We start from the raw sequence: 14,893 nt of genomic DNA, 5'->3' as shown, positions 1-14,893 counted from the left end.
CATCACCATGGTCACCCATGGGAGGAGGAATTTAATTACTTAAATAAATATTATCCCTACAAAAACAAAAATTGCTGGAAAATCTGAGCGCATCTCCCCACAGATGCTGTCAGGCCTGCTGAGATTTTCCAGCATTTTCTGTTTCAGATTCCAGCATCCACTGCATTTTGCTTGTATCTTAAAGATTATTCCTCCTTTTTTTTATTACATTCTTGGGACATGGGTGTCTCTGGCTGGTTGGTATTTATTGCCCATCCCTAGTTCTCCAGAGCCAGCTGAGAGTCAACCACATTGCTGTGGCTCTGGAATCACATGTAGGCCAGACCAGGAAAGGGCGGCAGATTTCCTTCCCTAAAGGGATAATAATGAACCAGACAGGTTTTGCCCGACAATGGTTTCATGGTCATCAGTAGATTCTGATGCGCGTCAATAAGCACATGGAACCAAGGCTTCGGTATTGAAGGCTTTAATAAAGTAACAATGGAACTACTAACACGAATACACCAGTTCAGACTGAAGGGGTCCTGCCGGAGCAGGGGGTCTTATACCTCGCCACCGGAGGCGGGACCCCACTGGAATGTGCCATGATAACTCTTATAACAGGTAAACACCCTAACCCAACAACATAGTACAACCCCCACAGTAACAACACCCTAGCCCAACAGTAACATAGTAACAAACCCCAGTGGTGAACCAACGATGGTTCACCACATTCACCCCTCCTTTAAGAACAAAAGGTGGCGGGGTGGACGAAAAACAGGTCATATAAACAGACAATAACAGAAAAATCACAGGATTCACAAGTCCAGACGGTCTGGAGGACCGCACCGACGCTGCGATCTCCTCAACACCGGTTGCGAAACCGGGGCAGGTGCCGATCTCCTCAACATCGGTTGCGAAACCGGAGCAGGTGCTTGTGGTGGCGCTCTTTCCAAAGCAACGTCTGGCTGTCCCCTCAAGGACTCCCGGGCCGGCCGGCCCTGGTGAGGCGATGGTGCAGGGGATCCTGGAACGTTTGGTCGTAGTGGTGGTGGTGATGATGATGGTGGCGCCGATCTCCGAGTCTCAGGCAAGCTGTACATGGGAGTAAAAGTGTTGTGCACTGGTCCCGGTGCTGACCGCGCCACGTCTGGGGAAGTAATGAGGAGTAGTGGATTCGTGACTGGGGGAATAGGAGCGACAGGAGTTGCTACGTCCCCTGCGGGCGCCAGGTCTCTAATGGAGACAGTGTCCTCTCGCCCGTCAGGATATGCCACATAGGCATACTGAGGGTTGGCGTGGAGGAGTTGGACCGGTTCGACCAAGGGGTCGGACTTGCGAGCCCTCACATGGCGCCGCAGAAGGACGGGTCCTGGGTACGTCAACCAGGCTGGCAATGAGGTCCCCGAGGACGACTTCCGAGGGAATGAGAACATCCTCTCGTGGGGAGTAGCATTGGTTGCCGTACACAGGAGGGAGCGGATAGAATGGAGCGCATTTGGAAGGACCTCCTGCCAACGGGAGACTGGAAGGCCCCTGGATTTCAGTGCCAGTAGGACAGCCTTCCAGACTGTAGCATTCTCCCTTTCCACCTGTCCGTTACCCCTAGGGTTGTAGCTCGTGGTTCTACTAGAGGCAATCCCGAATGAGAGCAGGAATTGCCTCAAGTCGTTGCTCATGAACGACGAGCCCCTGTCGCTATGAATGTAGCAGGGGTACCCGAACAGGGTAAAAAGTTCACTGAAAACCTTAATGACGGTGGCAGTTGACGTGTCCGCACAGGGGAAAACAAACGGAAACCGGGAATACTCGTCTATTATGTTGAGAAAATAGACATTCCGGTCCGTTGAGGGAAGGGGGCCCTTAAAATCCACACACAGCCTCTCAAAAGGGCGAGTGGCCTTGACCAATTGTGCCCGGTCTGGTCGATAAAAGTGTGGTTTGCATTCTGCGCAAATCCGACAGCTTCTAGTCACTGACCTGACATCCTCCACCGAGTAAGGCAGGTTGCGGGCTTTGACGAAGTGGTAGAGTCTGGTGACTCCAGGATGACACAGATCATTGTGGAGAGCCTTCAAGCGGTCCTCCTGCATGATGGCGCATGTTCCGCGCGAGAGGGCATCCGAGGGCTCATTGAGCTTCCCTGGACGATACATAATATCGTAATTATAGGTGGAGAGCTCAATTCTCCACCGCAAGATCTTATCGTTCTTGATCTTGCCCCTCTGCGTGTTACTGAACATAAACGCCACGGATCGTTGATCCGTGATCAGGGTGAACCGCTTCCCTGCCAGGTAATGGCGCCAGTGTCTGACTGCCTCCACAATGGCCTGAGCCTCCTTCTCCACCGCTGAGTGCCGAATTTCTGGGCCTTGAAGGGTGCGGGAAAAGAACGCGACGGGCCTGCCTGCCTGGTTTAGTGTGGCGGCTAGGGCGAAGTCAGATGCATCACTCTCCACCTGGAAAGGGATGGATTCATCCACCGCGTGCATCGTGGCTTTCGAGATGTCGCTCTTCAAAACCTTGAAGGCCAATTGGGCCTCCGGCGTAAGTGGAGCGGACGAGCTTTGTCCGCGTAGTTGGGGACCCACTGTGCATAATACGAAAAAAACCCGAGGCATCTCCTCAGTGCTTTCGTGCGAGCGGGCAAGGGAAGTTCAGTGAGTGGGCGCATACGGTCTGGATCAGGGCCAATGACCCCGTTTTCCACCACGTATCCGAGGATGGCTAACCTACGCGTACGGAATACGCACTTCTCCCTGTTATAGGTCAGGTTCAGGCGAGATGCAGTGCGCAGAAAGTGTTGGAGATTAGTGTCGTGGTCCTGCTGGTCATGGCCGCAGATGGTGACGTTATCCAGGTACGGGAAGGTAGCCCGCAACCCGTTCTGGTCCACCATTCGGTCCATAGCACGCTGGAAGACCGAGACCCCATTGGTGACACCAAATGGAACCCTGAGGAATTGGTATAGACGACCATCCGCCTCAAAAGCCGTATATTGTCGGTCCTCTGGGCGGATGGGGAGTTGATGGTAGGCGGACTTAAGGTCTATGGTAGAAAACACTCGGTACTGCGCAATCTGATTGACCATATCAGAAATGCGCGGGAGAGGATACGCATCCAGCTGCGTGTATCTATTAATGGTCTGACTATAGTCGATGACCATCCGAGGTTTGTTCCCGCTTTTGACTACCACGACCTGCGCTCTCCACGGACTAGCACTGGCCTGTATGATCCCTTCCTTGAGGAGCCGCTGAACCTCAGATCTAATAAAGATCCGGTCCTCAGCGCTGTAACGCCTACTTTTAGTAGCGATGGGCTTGCAGCCAGGAACCAGATTTTTAAAAAGGGATGGTGTAGTAATTTTCAGGGTGGATAGATTGCATGCGGGGCGCTTTGGGCAATTTGGAGGCTGCGGCTGATTCCCTACTGCCAGTGAAGGGAGTGGCCCACCGTACTGTAGGATCACACTCCTCATGTGGGCCATAAAGTTTAGTCCGAGGAGAATTGGCGCGCAAAGGTGAGGTAACACAAGGAGCCTGTATTGCTCGTAAATTGTGCCCTGTACCTCAAGAGTTACCATACATCGTCCTTGGATCGGTACAGACCGGGACCGTGATGCCATGGAAATTGTCTGTTTGGCAGGGAGAATCCGGAGTCCACACCTTTTAGCAGTTTCAGGGTGTATGAAACTTTGGTGCTTCCGCTGTCAAACAGACAATTCACAGTTCTGCCACTAACCTTTACCTCCATCATAGAATGTTCCAGTCTGTAATGCCTGGTCTGATCCAGAGAGATCGACGCCACCGTTGGCCCCTGGGCGCCACTGCATGCTGCCGATGTGGATGCTGAGGACCCCTGCTGGTCGCTGCTGCATGCTGCCGATGTGGACGCTGAGGACCCCTGCTGGTCGCTCCTAGTCGTCGTGGACCATGATGGCCGCCCCCATGAATCGCATGTGGCCGAGGGCGCCAAGCGCAGCGACTCCTGGTGGTCTTCCTCCTCCTCCGTCAGCCACGATGGCGCCGTCCTGGGATCGCACGTGGTCGGACCTCGTGGGTACTGCGATGCCGAAGGAGATTGTCTCCGTTCTGGAGGGTTACAAGCTGCACTGCCGTTTTTAGACTTAGACCAAGCTACACTGCCGTTTTTAGGCTTGGACCTGCAGACTTTGCCGTAGTGGCCTTTTTTACCGCACTGGCTGCAGATTGCCGTTCTTGCCGGACACTGTTGCCGTGGATGCTTGGCCCCTCCACAAAAATAGCATCGCTGGCCACCTGGAGCTGCCGCCGTCGTCGAATCGATCTGGGAGCGCGGGTTAGCGGGGCGAGGAGGGAGCTGAGCTTGCTCCAACCACGTTGACTGCACGTGGTCCTCGGGGTACAGCGCCAAGCTCTTCGACGCCGCCTCCAACCTCACGGCCATCTCCATTGCCTGGGTCAAGTTGAGTTTCCCCTTTTCTAGCAATTTAAGCCTGATGTACGAGGACCCTACCCCTGCTACGAACGCGTCTCGGGCGAGGTCGTACATATACTGTTCGGCGGAGACGTCCTTACAGTCGCAACCCCTGGCAAGCTGCAGGAGCTCATTGGCATAATCCTCCATGGTTTCGCCCGACTGCCGACGTCGTGTAGCGAGGAGGTAACGAGCATGTATCTCGTTGGGTGGCATAGTGTACCTTTTCTTTAGGAGCTCGACGGCACCCTGGTAAGTGGGAGCTGCACGAATGGCTAGGTAAATCGTGTCGCTTACCCTTGCGTGGAGGACCTGGAGTCTATCACTGTCTGTAGTGATAGCTACCGAGGCTGCCAGGTAGTCCTCAAAGCACTTCCACCAATGGTCGAATGTGTTAGCTGCACCGACCGCACGTGGGTCCAGTGTCAGACGATCCGGTTTTAGAATCTGTTCCATACTCTCTGTTTTTTTCTTCTTGTCGTACAGTTGTGAGTTTTCTGTTTACTTTATTAAATTGATGCGCGTCAATAAGCACATGGAACCAAGGCTTCGGTATTGAAGGCTTTAATAAAGTAACAATGGAACTACTAACACGAATACACCAGTTCAGACTGAAGGGGTCCTGCCGGAGCAGGGGGTCTTATACCTCGCCACCGGAGGCGGGACCCCACTGGAATGTGCCACGATAACTCTTATAACAGGTAAACACCCTAACCCAACAACATAGTACAACCCCCACAGTAACAACACCCTAGCCCAACAGTAACATAGTAACAAACCCCAGTGGTGAACCAACGATGGTTCACCACAGATTCTTAATTCCAGATATTTTTTATTGAATTCAAATTCCACCATCTGTCGTGGCAGGATTCGAACCCAGGTCCCCAGAACATTAGCTGAGTTTCTGGATTAATAGACTAGCGACAATACCACTGGGCCATCAGCTTCTCTGGTTAGATTAAAGTGAAGAAATGTATTAAATTTAAAGGCAAGTTAGCGTCACGTAGACCACTGTAATGTCCAACCGTGAAATTAAAATTGGAGAGTTCATTAAAGTTAATTAAAATTGAAACTTAAAAATTAACTTAATTTTGTAGTCAACAGATTTCCTCCTCTGTGGAAGCTTTTATATGTTTCTCTGCAGTCGTTGAAGTGTGACTTGATTCTCAGAAGTGCATGTGTGCGCAATAGGGGAAACTGAATAGTATCAGTTCTATTTAAAACACCAAGTGGAAGGTTGCATCATTAGCCACGAAGCAAACCTTGACCAGCTTACCACTTGAGTGAATGCAAGAATGGATGCTGCCTGTAGTTCAGAACTGCTACCTTGAATGAAGAGTTGCTCGTGTGTGGGTGTGTGTGTGTGGGTATAGCGAGGGCGAACGAACGTATCTGCAACGAGTGTGGTCACGAGACTGTGACACATAGTGACCATCGTGGCACAGTGGTTAGCACGGCTGCCTGACAGCACCAGGGGCCTGGGTTCGATTCCCGGCTTGGGTCGCTGTCTGTGTGGAGTTTGCGCATTCTCCCCGTGTCTGCGTGGGTTTCCTCCGGGTGTTCCGGTTTCCTCCCACAGTCCAAAGATGTGCGGGTTAAGTTGATGGGACATGCTAAATTAACCCTTAATGTGCCGGGATGTGATAGGTTAGAGGGATTAGCAGGGGAACTAAGCGGGGATAGGCCCTGGGTGGGATTGCTGTTGGTGCAGACTTGATGGGCCGAATGGCTTCCTTCTCCACTGTAGGGTTCCTATGATAACAATGATCTCTCTGGGCTATTGATGTTGCCGTCAGTAAGTTTTAGACTTACTAATGATCAATTTTTTTTTAAATTGGCTGTCGGACATGACTACAGGCTGTCGGAGTTGGTGATGCAGTATCTCATGGGGAGTCGTGTTATTTCGGATAATGATATTTTAGATTTCCTTTGTTCAATATCACAGCCGTCAAAAGATGCTCGGCGCCTCCTGTCAGCCGTGGTATGAAGCAGTTCCCATCCATGGGGAGACATGTCAGAGAGACAAAAAGCGAAGATTGATCATTTTTATTTCCTTCAGAGCAATGGATGAATTCTGCCTCCCAAGGCAGTACTTTTACATTCTGTTGTTTTTTTCCATGCCGTTCAGGTTGACATTCTCCTCATGACACAGCCACCTTCAGGGAGGTGGGCGTATTTTGACACTGAGATCACCAGCAACAGCGGCAGAATCCTGTACACCATTCCAGACGGAAAGAAGCTCAGTGTTGGAGTTTACCCCGTGAAGATGGTTGTCAGGTATTATATATTGTCTGTCTGTCTTTTTTTAATGAGTTGAGCCCAGTTTAAACCCTTCGCAGTTACCTCTGTAGTTGAAAAGATCTTTGATTCAGTTCCGGCTGCTTTGAAGTCATGTCGTTTGGCTCTATACCAGTGAAGTCATTAAAAGTCAGTGCCCCCAGACGCAAGAGCAATCACACAGGCTAAATGGACTGCACCGGGATTTTGGAATACAAAAATGTGTGGAAGTGCTGATGGGGAACTTGATCAGACTCCACCTGGAGCATTGCGTTCAATGTCAACTCAAAAGATGTGCGGGTTAGGCTGATTGGCCATGCTAAATTGTCCCTTAGCGTCAGGGGGATTAGCAGCATAACAATGTGGGGTTACAGGGATAGGGCCTGGGTGGGATTATTGTTGGTACAGGCTTGATGGACCTAAAGGCACTGTAGGGATTCTATGATTCTCGTGCGACACGGTGACACAGTGGTTAGCACTGCTGCCTCACGGTGCCAGGGACCTGATTCTCGGCTTGGGTCACTGTCTGTGTGGATTTTGCGCTTTCTCCCCGTGTCTGCGTGGGTTTCCTCTGGATGTTCCGGTTTCCTCCCACAGTCTGAAAAACGTGCTGGTTAGTTGCAACAGGTGTCGGAGTGTGGCAACTAGGGGAATTTCACAGTAACTTCATTGCAGTGTTGATATAAGCCTTATTTGTGACTAATAAATAAACTTTTAAATACATGAATAGGGTGGGATTGGAGGGATATGGTCCCCGGAAAGGGTAAGGGTTTTAGTTCAGTCGGGCAGAATGGTCGGTGCAGGCTTGGAGGACCGAAGGGCCTGTTCCTGTGCTGTAATTTTCTTTTTGTTCTAAGTTGTTATCATAGAATCCCGACAGTATGGAAGGAAGCCATTCGGCCCAACGATGTCTGTACCGACCACCATCCCACCCAGGACTTATCCACGCAACCCCACATATTTATCCTGCTAGTTTTCCTGACACTAAGGGTCAATTTATCATGGCCAATCCACCGAACCCGCACATCTTTGGACTGTTGGAGGAAACCAGAACATCCGGAGGAAACCCATGCAGACATGGGGAGAATGTGCAAACTCCACACAGACAGTGTCCCAAGCCGGGAATTGAACCCAAGTCCGTGGCACCGTGAGGCAGCAGTGCTAACCATTGTGCCACCATGCTGCCTCATGAGTTTTGGCCTCTACATCTCAGGAAAGATATTTTGGCCTCCTACCAAAATTCACGAGAACGTAATGGGTTGAATTATATATTATATGGAGATGCCGGCGTTGGACTGGGGTAAACACAGTAAGAAGTTTAACAACACCAGGTTAAAGTCCAACAGGTTTATTTGGTAGCAAAAGCCACACAGGCTTTCGGAGCCTTCCGAAAGTTTGTGTAGCTTTTGCTACCAAATAAACCTGTTGGACTTTAACCTGGTGTTGTTAAACTTCCTATTGAATTATATAGATGTCCAACGCCGGCATCTCCATATAATATATAATTCAACCCAGGTTAAAGTCCACATTCAGAAGATTTAGGGGTGATCAGATTGAGGGGTTTAAAATGACAAGGTAACACAGAGAAACTGTTTCTTCTGCTAGGGAAATCCAGAATAAAGAGGCTAAACCTTCAAAATAAAGCCTGGTTAATTCAGGAGCAAAATCAAGATGTACTTTTCACTTAAATGATAGTGGAGATCTGGAACTTGTTCTCCCAAAATACTGTGGATGCTGGGGCAATTGAAATCTTTGAGCCTGAAATTGATCGACTTTCATTCAGGAATACAGAGTAATGGACAGGATTGTACAACTTTTCCATGGTCCGCCCCTTGTCCGCTCCGATTCCCGTGGTGGGCGGGACAGTAAAATTCTGGCCATAGTGGGTAAACGCAGTTCTATTACAGATTGGCCAAGATCTTGTACCAGGTTGTAGGATCCACTCATTCATCAGAATTGATGAAGACAGCATTGATACATTGAATTTCTTTTATTACACAGAACTTAAAATTAAAACATTACAGAAAGTGAACTGAAAAGAATTATTGGGAGAGAGAGTTGCTGGCTTTTGCCAGTCCTGTACTGATCACAGCAGAGCTCAAAACAGATTCTGGACTGATCTAAAAATCTATGACTACAATAGATGTTAATTCTTATATCTGTTATTGAAATTGCTCGGCACATGCTGTCTCTAACTGCAAAAACAACTTGCAGATGTTGTTTGTGAAAAACTTTGTTTTGGCTTATGAGAAAGCCTGTTTTCACTTGCATTGTACTTTCAGAAATGCAGTCAATTTTCCCTAACTAACCCAGCATGCCTGCTGAGTGTTAAAATGTGGTCAAGTTAGTTAACTTTTTAAGCTTAGCATTTAAATGTAATTGCATCGGCAGAAATATCTTAAAATGAAGTCTTTGCATAAATGAAGCAAACAGAGCTAAGCATACATAGGATCCCTCACAGGTTAAGGAACTCAAGGATGCACGTCTATTGGTTGCTACAGGTATTCAATTCCGTATATGGATTTCTTTAGTGAAACGGTTAAATAGCAATATTTTTAGTTGGTCTTCCTGGATCCTTCTCTTCAGAAATGAGGAAGATGGAATGGAAGGAGATCTGTGTTGGAGAATAAATTCCAGCACAAACAATTTGACCTGAACGGCCTCATTCTGGGCTATATATTCGATGCAGCTCTGTTGAAAAATATAAGTTGAATGCATCTGCCAAACTCATTTTTGGAAACGTAATGTCATTCTGTCACCAATAATGAACAGAAATATACCTGGAAAGGTTGAAAATTAAGTTTGAGCAAATGCACAATAAATTGTAGATCTTCTGAACTCATTTTATGGTGCATGTAACATTGCTTTCAAGTCAGTTCTCAGTAACTTTAGATGGCAGTTGCACCTACGGTAGAATATTATTTTAAAGTGCATGGAAATATTTGAAGAGTTTCTGTTGGAACAGGAAATGAACCATTTGAGGGTATCTCAAAGGCAATACAATATAACTGAAATCTGTTCTGAAATCTTCCAAACATCTGAAGATATAATAAAAATGAATTGTGATATTCGTAACGTGGTTTGAAATATCCTGTCTGCTTTCCTGTCCTTGACTAAGGAGAGGCAACATCAGCCAGGGCTGTTGTTTTTGTAGCCAATGGACTCTGTTACAATCAACATGTATGAACACCAACATGTGCAGAATCTGGAATGGCTATGATACACGCACACCCTTTGATCCTTGCAACATCGGGTCACATATAAACCGCACTTGTGTTATGACCCCTGTGGAAACCAATAACCTAAAAACTTCCCAAATGACACAAATGGAAGAAATTGACGGACAAGATTGCACTTTTTATAATTTTTATTTTAACAATTTAATCAATTTCACCATAAATTAAACAAGAATTAAGGGGCAAATTGTATTCAATGGAAATCATAAATGACGCTTTAAATAGCTGATACGGCAAAGGTAGGTCTCAGCAATTTACAGCCAGTCCCTTCAGCACGTTTCTGGTACTACCTAGAGTCCTGAAGGCCTTCACATCTCTGTCTTTGCTCCAGTAAGGGCTCATGGTGGGACAGTGATTAGCACTGCTGCCTCACAGCGCCAGGGACCCGGGTTCGATTCCCGGCTTGAGTCGCTGACTGTGCGGATTCTGCATGTTCTCTCTGTGTCTGTGTGGGTTTCTACCGGATGCTCCGGTTTCCTCCCACAGTTCGAAAGGCATGCTGGTTAGGTGCATTGGCCATGCTAAATTCTTCCTCAGTGCAGTTGCTGGAGTGTGGCGACTAGGGATTTCACAGTACCATCATTGCAGTGTTAATGTCAGCCTAATTGTGACACTGATAAATAAATAAAACTGCTTTTCATCTCTCAGGATTTGATCCTCAAGTCACCTCTGACAACACGATGGCACAGTGGTTAGCACTGCTGTCTCACAGCTTTAGGGACCCGGGTTTGATTTCCTGCTTGGATCACTGTCTGTGTGAAGGTTGCACCTTCTCCACGTGTCTGCATGGGTTTCCTCCAAAAATGTGTGGGTTCAGTGGATTGGCCATGCTAACTTGCCCCTTAGTGTCAGGGGAACCAGCTAGGGCAAATGCATGGGGTTATGGGGATAGGGCCTGGGTAGGATTGTGGTCGGTGCAGACTCGATGGGCCAAATGGCCTCCTTCTGTACTGTAGGATTCTATGAGTCTATGAAACAGCTCTCCATTCAAGTCCCACAGCTATGCTGATCACTTCTGCAAAAGCTAATTAGCTTGGCTCACAACAGTCTTGATAGCATGGAATCCTCTGTCGACCTATTTAAGGGGGCTTACTTTCAGCTTCATTTCATGGAGGAGTTGCCAGGTTTCCCTACCCTCTGGTTGGTGAACCAGCTGTCAGCCTTCATTAACTACTGGCACCTTGACAAAAGCAATGTAGCAATATGGAAACCTTACAACCTTTAAAAATATTTGGATGAGCACTTGAAATATCATAATATTCAAGGATATTGAACATAGAACATTACAGCGCAGTACAGGCCCTTCGGCCCTCGATGTTGCGCCGACCAGTGAAACCAATCTAAACCCCATCTAATCTACACTATTCCAATATCATCCATATGTTTATCCAATAACCATTTGAACGCTCTCAATGTTGACGAGTCCACTACTGCTGCAGGCAGGGCATTCCACGCCCTTACTACTCTCTAAGTAAAGAACCTACCTCTGACATCTGCCCTATATCTCTCACCCCTCAATTTAAAGCTATGTCCCCTTGTGTTAGCCATCACCATCCGAGGAAAAAGGCTCTCACTATCCACCCTATCTAATCCTCTGATCATCCTGTATGCCTCTATTAAGTCACCTCTTAACCTTCTTCTCTCTAACGAAAACAACCTCAAGTCCCTCAGCCTTTCCTCATACGATTTTCCCACCATACCAGGCAACATCCTGGTAAATCTCCTCTGCACCCTTTCCAACACTTCCACATCCTTCCTATAATGCGGCGACCAGAACTGTACACAATAGTCCAAGTGTGGCTGCACCAGAGTTTTGTACAGTTGCAGCATGACCTCATGGCTCCGAAACTCAATTCCTCTACCAATAAAAGCTAACACACCGTACACCTTCTTAACAATCCTATCAACTTGGGTGCCAACTCTCAGGGATCTATGCACATGGACACCCAGATCCCTCTGTTCATCCACACTACCAAGTATCTTACCATTAGCCCAGTATTCTGTATTCCTGTTACTCCTTCCAAAGTGAATCATTTGGGACAACTGCAGGAAAATAGGATTAGCCTTTAGTGGTAGATATTGTTGGTGCATACTTGACGGGCTGAAGAGTCTTTCCTGCACTGTATAATTTTGATTTATTATTGTCACATGTATTAGTATACAGTAAAAAGTATTGTTTGTTGCACATTATACAGACAAAGCATACCATTTGAGAAGGAAAGGAGAGGGTGCAGAATGGAGTGTAACAGTTTAAAGTTTATTCATTAATGTCACAAATAGTGTCATATTAACACTGCAATTAAGTTCCTGTGAAAATCCCATGGTCACCACTCTTTGGCGCCAGTTCGGGTACACTGAGGAAGAATTTAGCATGGCCAATGCCCTTAACCAGCACATCTTTCAGACTGTGGGAGGAAACCGGAGCACCCGGAGGAAACCCACGAAGACATGGGGAGAATATGCAGACTCCGCACAGTGACCCAAGCTGGGAATCGAACCCGGGTCCCTGGCGCTGTGAGGCAGCAGTGCTAACCACTGTGCATAGCTAGGGTATAGAGAATGATCAACTTAATATGAGGTAGATCCATTCAAAACTTTGATGGCAGAAGGGAAGAAGCTGTTCTTGAGTCTATGACACTTTTCTCCCTACTCTGTGCATCCAAACAGAAAAGTTGCCCCGTGAAATATGCTCGTGAGTTTCTCCTGTTCAACCTTCTGAAATCTGAAACAAATACCTTCTTTTTAAAGTAATGTAATAAAGTATAACAGCAGACAAAGCCAGAACTCTTCATTGAGTTGGAGTCTCCACTGCAATTATTCAAAAGTAGTCTGCCCATTAAGTTTATATTTGTCTTGTTCAATTTCCAACTCCCATTTGTTTTGACACTAAATAGTGACAATCTCTTTACTTATTGCGGTGGTGGACCATATTCATCAACCTTCAGTTCATAAATTACTTCTGTCGCTCATGAATCTTGCAAAATCTTAAGAGGTAGAGATGGGAATGTAACATCCTTCCTAACGTTTGCTAAAAATGAAATCAAACAAAACTGAATAGGCTGGTAAATTTATCAGCTTGTTGTATTCATGTAAACAGTGACAAGGATGTTCTATATCTGCTAGGGTTTCCTGAAGAAGGGCTTGAAGCCAGTCATTGGCACATCTGTTGTCTCCATTCCCACCCACTGGATCTGAGGGTAGACTTCTGTTAGGTGAAGGTATTAGTGACTATGGAACCAAGGCAAATAGATGAGAGTGAATATAAATTGGCTGGGAACCAACTGAATGGCTGCGGAGCTCACTTGAGGGGCTGAATGGCCTCTTCCCATTTAGAGGTGAGTGAATATTGGGAGATTGGAGTGTTATGAAAATAGTGGGCAGTCTTAATCTTAGAGAACCATAGAATCCCTACAGCGCAGAAGGAGGCCATTTGGCCCATCGAGCCTGCACTGACAACAATCCCACCCAGGCCTTATCCCTGTAACCCCACATATTTACCCCACTGATCCCCCTGACAGTAAGGGCCAATTTAGCATGACCAATCCACCTAATCTGCACACATTTGGACTGTGGAAGGAAACCGGATCACCTGGAGGAAACTCAGGCAAACACGGAGAGAATGTGCAAACTCCACACAGACAGCGACCCAAGGCCGGAATCGAACCGGGGTCCCATTTAGCCTGAGCTGTTGTTTTCTTTCAGGATGTTTCGTCCACCTTTCATATTTCGATCACTTGCCCATTTTTGTTTCGCTATCTCATTTACACGTTTGGCATTGCGTCCTTGTCATGAACATTTCAGCAATTTTCAAAAAGTGGCTTTGGTTGCTGCTGGGAATGGACTAATCGGGACAATATGAAGGGATGAAAATGAAGGAAACTGCTTCACCACAAGCACCGTCTTGTGACGGCCATGTCCAGGAGATAATTATGAATTGCAAGCCTCTGTCTGTTGATGACCTCAGACTTGGCAATTTGTACCACTAACTAGGGTGGCACAGTGGTTAGCACTGCTGTCTCACAGCGCCAGGGACCCGGATTCGATTCCAGCCTCGGGTCGCTGTCTGTGCGGAGTTTGCACACTCTCCTCATGTCTGCCTGGGTTTCCTCCGGGTGCTCCGGTTTCCTTCCACAGTCCAAACGTATGCAGGTTAGGTGGATTGGTCATGCTAAATTGACTCTTACTGTCAGGCGGATTAGCGGGGTAAATATGTGGGGTTACAAGGATAGCGCCTGGTTGGGATTGTTGAGGGTGCAGGCTCGATGGGCTGAATAGCTTCCGTCTGCGCTGTAGGGATTCTATGATTCTATCAGCTTCAGATTGCCACTATTTTCATAGCACTCCAATCTCCCAATATTCACTCACCTCTTGTGAGCTGATGAGCTGCAGACGCTGCAGGGGACCCATGTGTTACTGCAGGGGTCCCATGTGTTACTGCAGGGGACCCATGTGTTACTGCAGGGGTCCCATGTGTCACTGCGGGGGTCCCATGTGTCGCTGCAGGGGTCCTGTGTGTCGCTGCGGGGGTCCCATGTGTTACTGCGGGGGTCCCATGTGTCGCTGCAGGGGTCCTGTGTGTCGCTGCGGGGGTCCCATGTGTTACTGCAGGGGTCCCATGTGTCACTGCGGGGGTCCCATGTGTCGCTGCAGGGGTCCTGTGTGTCGCTGCGGGGGTCCCGTTTATCGCTGCAGGGGTCCCGTGTATCACTGTGGGGGTCCCGTGTGTCGCTGCAGGTGCCATGTAAAGTTAAAGTTTATTTATTTATTAGTCACAAGTAAGGCTTACATTAACACTGCAATGAAGTTACTGTGAAATTCCCCTCGTCGCCACACTACGGCACCTGTTAGGGTACACTGAGGGAGAATTTAGCATGGCCTATGCACCTGACCAGCACATCTTTCGGATCGTGGGAGGAAACCGGAGCGCCCGGAGGAAACCCATGCAG

At 47.8% G+C, this 14,893-nt stretch overlaps 1 protein-coding gene across 1 annotated transcript in view; it reads left to right on the top strand.

The window, feature by feature from the left end:
• LOC144501878 (membrane-associated phosphatidylinositol transfer protein 3-like) overlaps positions 1–14,893 on the top strand; it is a 291,482-nt gene that overhangs the window by 247,447 nt on the left and 29,142 nt on the right. The window contains exon 13 of the mRNA XM_078225920.1: positions 6,563–6,711. Coding sequence (XP_078082046.1) covers positions 6,563–6,711 — 149 coding nt within the window. The remainder of the gene's footprint in view (positions 1–6,562; positions 6,712–14,893) is intronic.

The sequence above is a fragment of the Mustelus asterias genome, chromosome 12, assembly GCF_964213995.1.
Source record: "Mustelus asterias chromosome 12, sMusAst1.hap1.1, whole genome shotgun sequence".
NCBI lineage: Eukaryota > Metazoa > Chordata > Chondrichthyes > Carcharhiniformes > Triakidae > Mustelus > Mustelus asterias.
The sequence above is the reverse complement of the archived record's forward strand: the minus strand, read 5'-3'. Positions and strand labels throughout refer to the sequence as shown.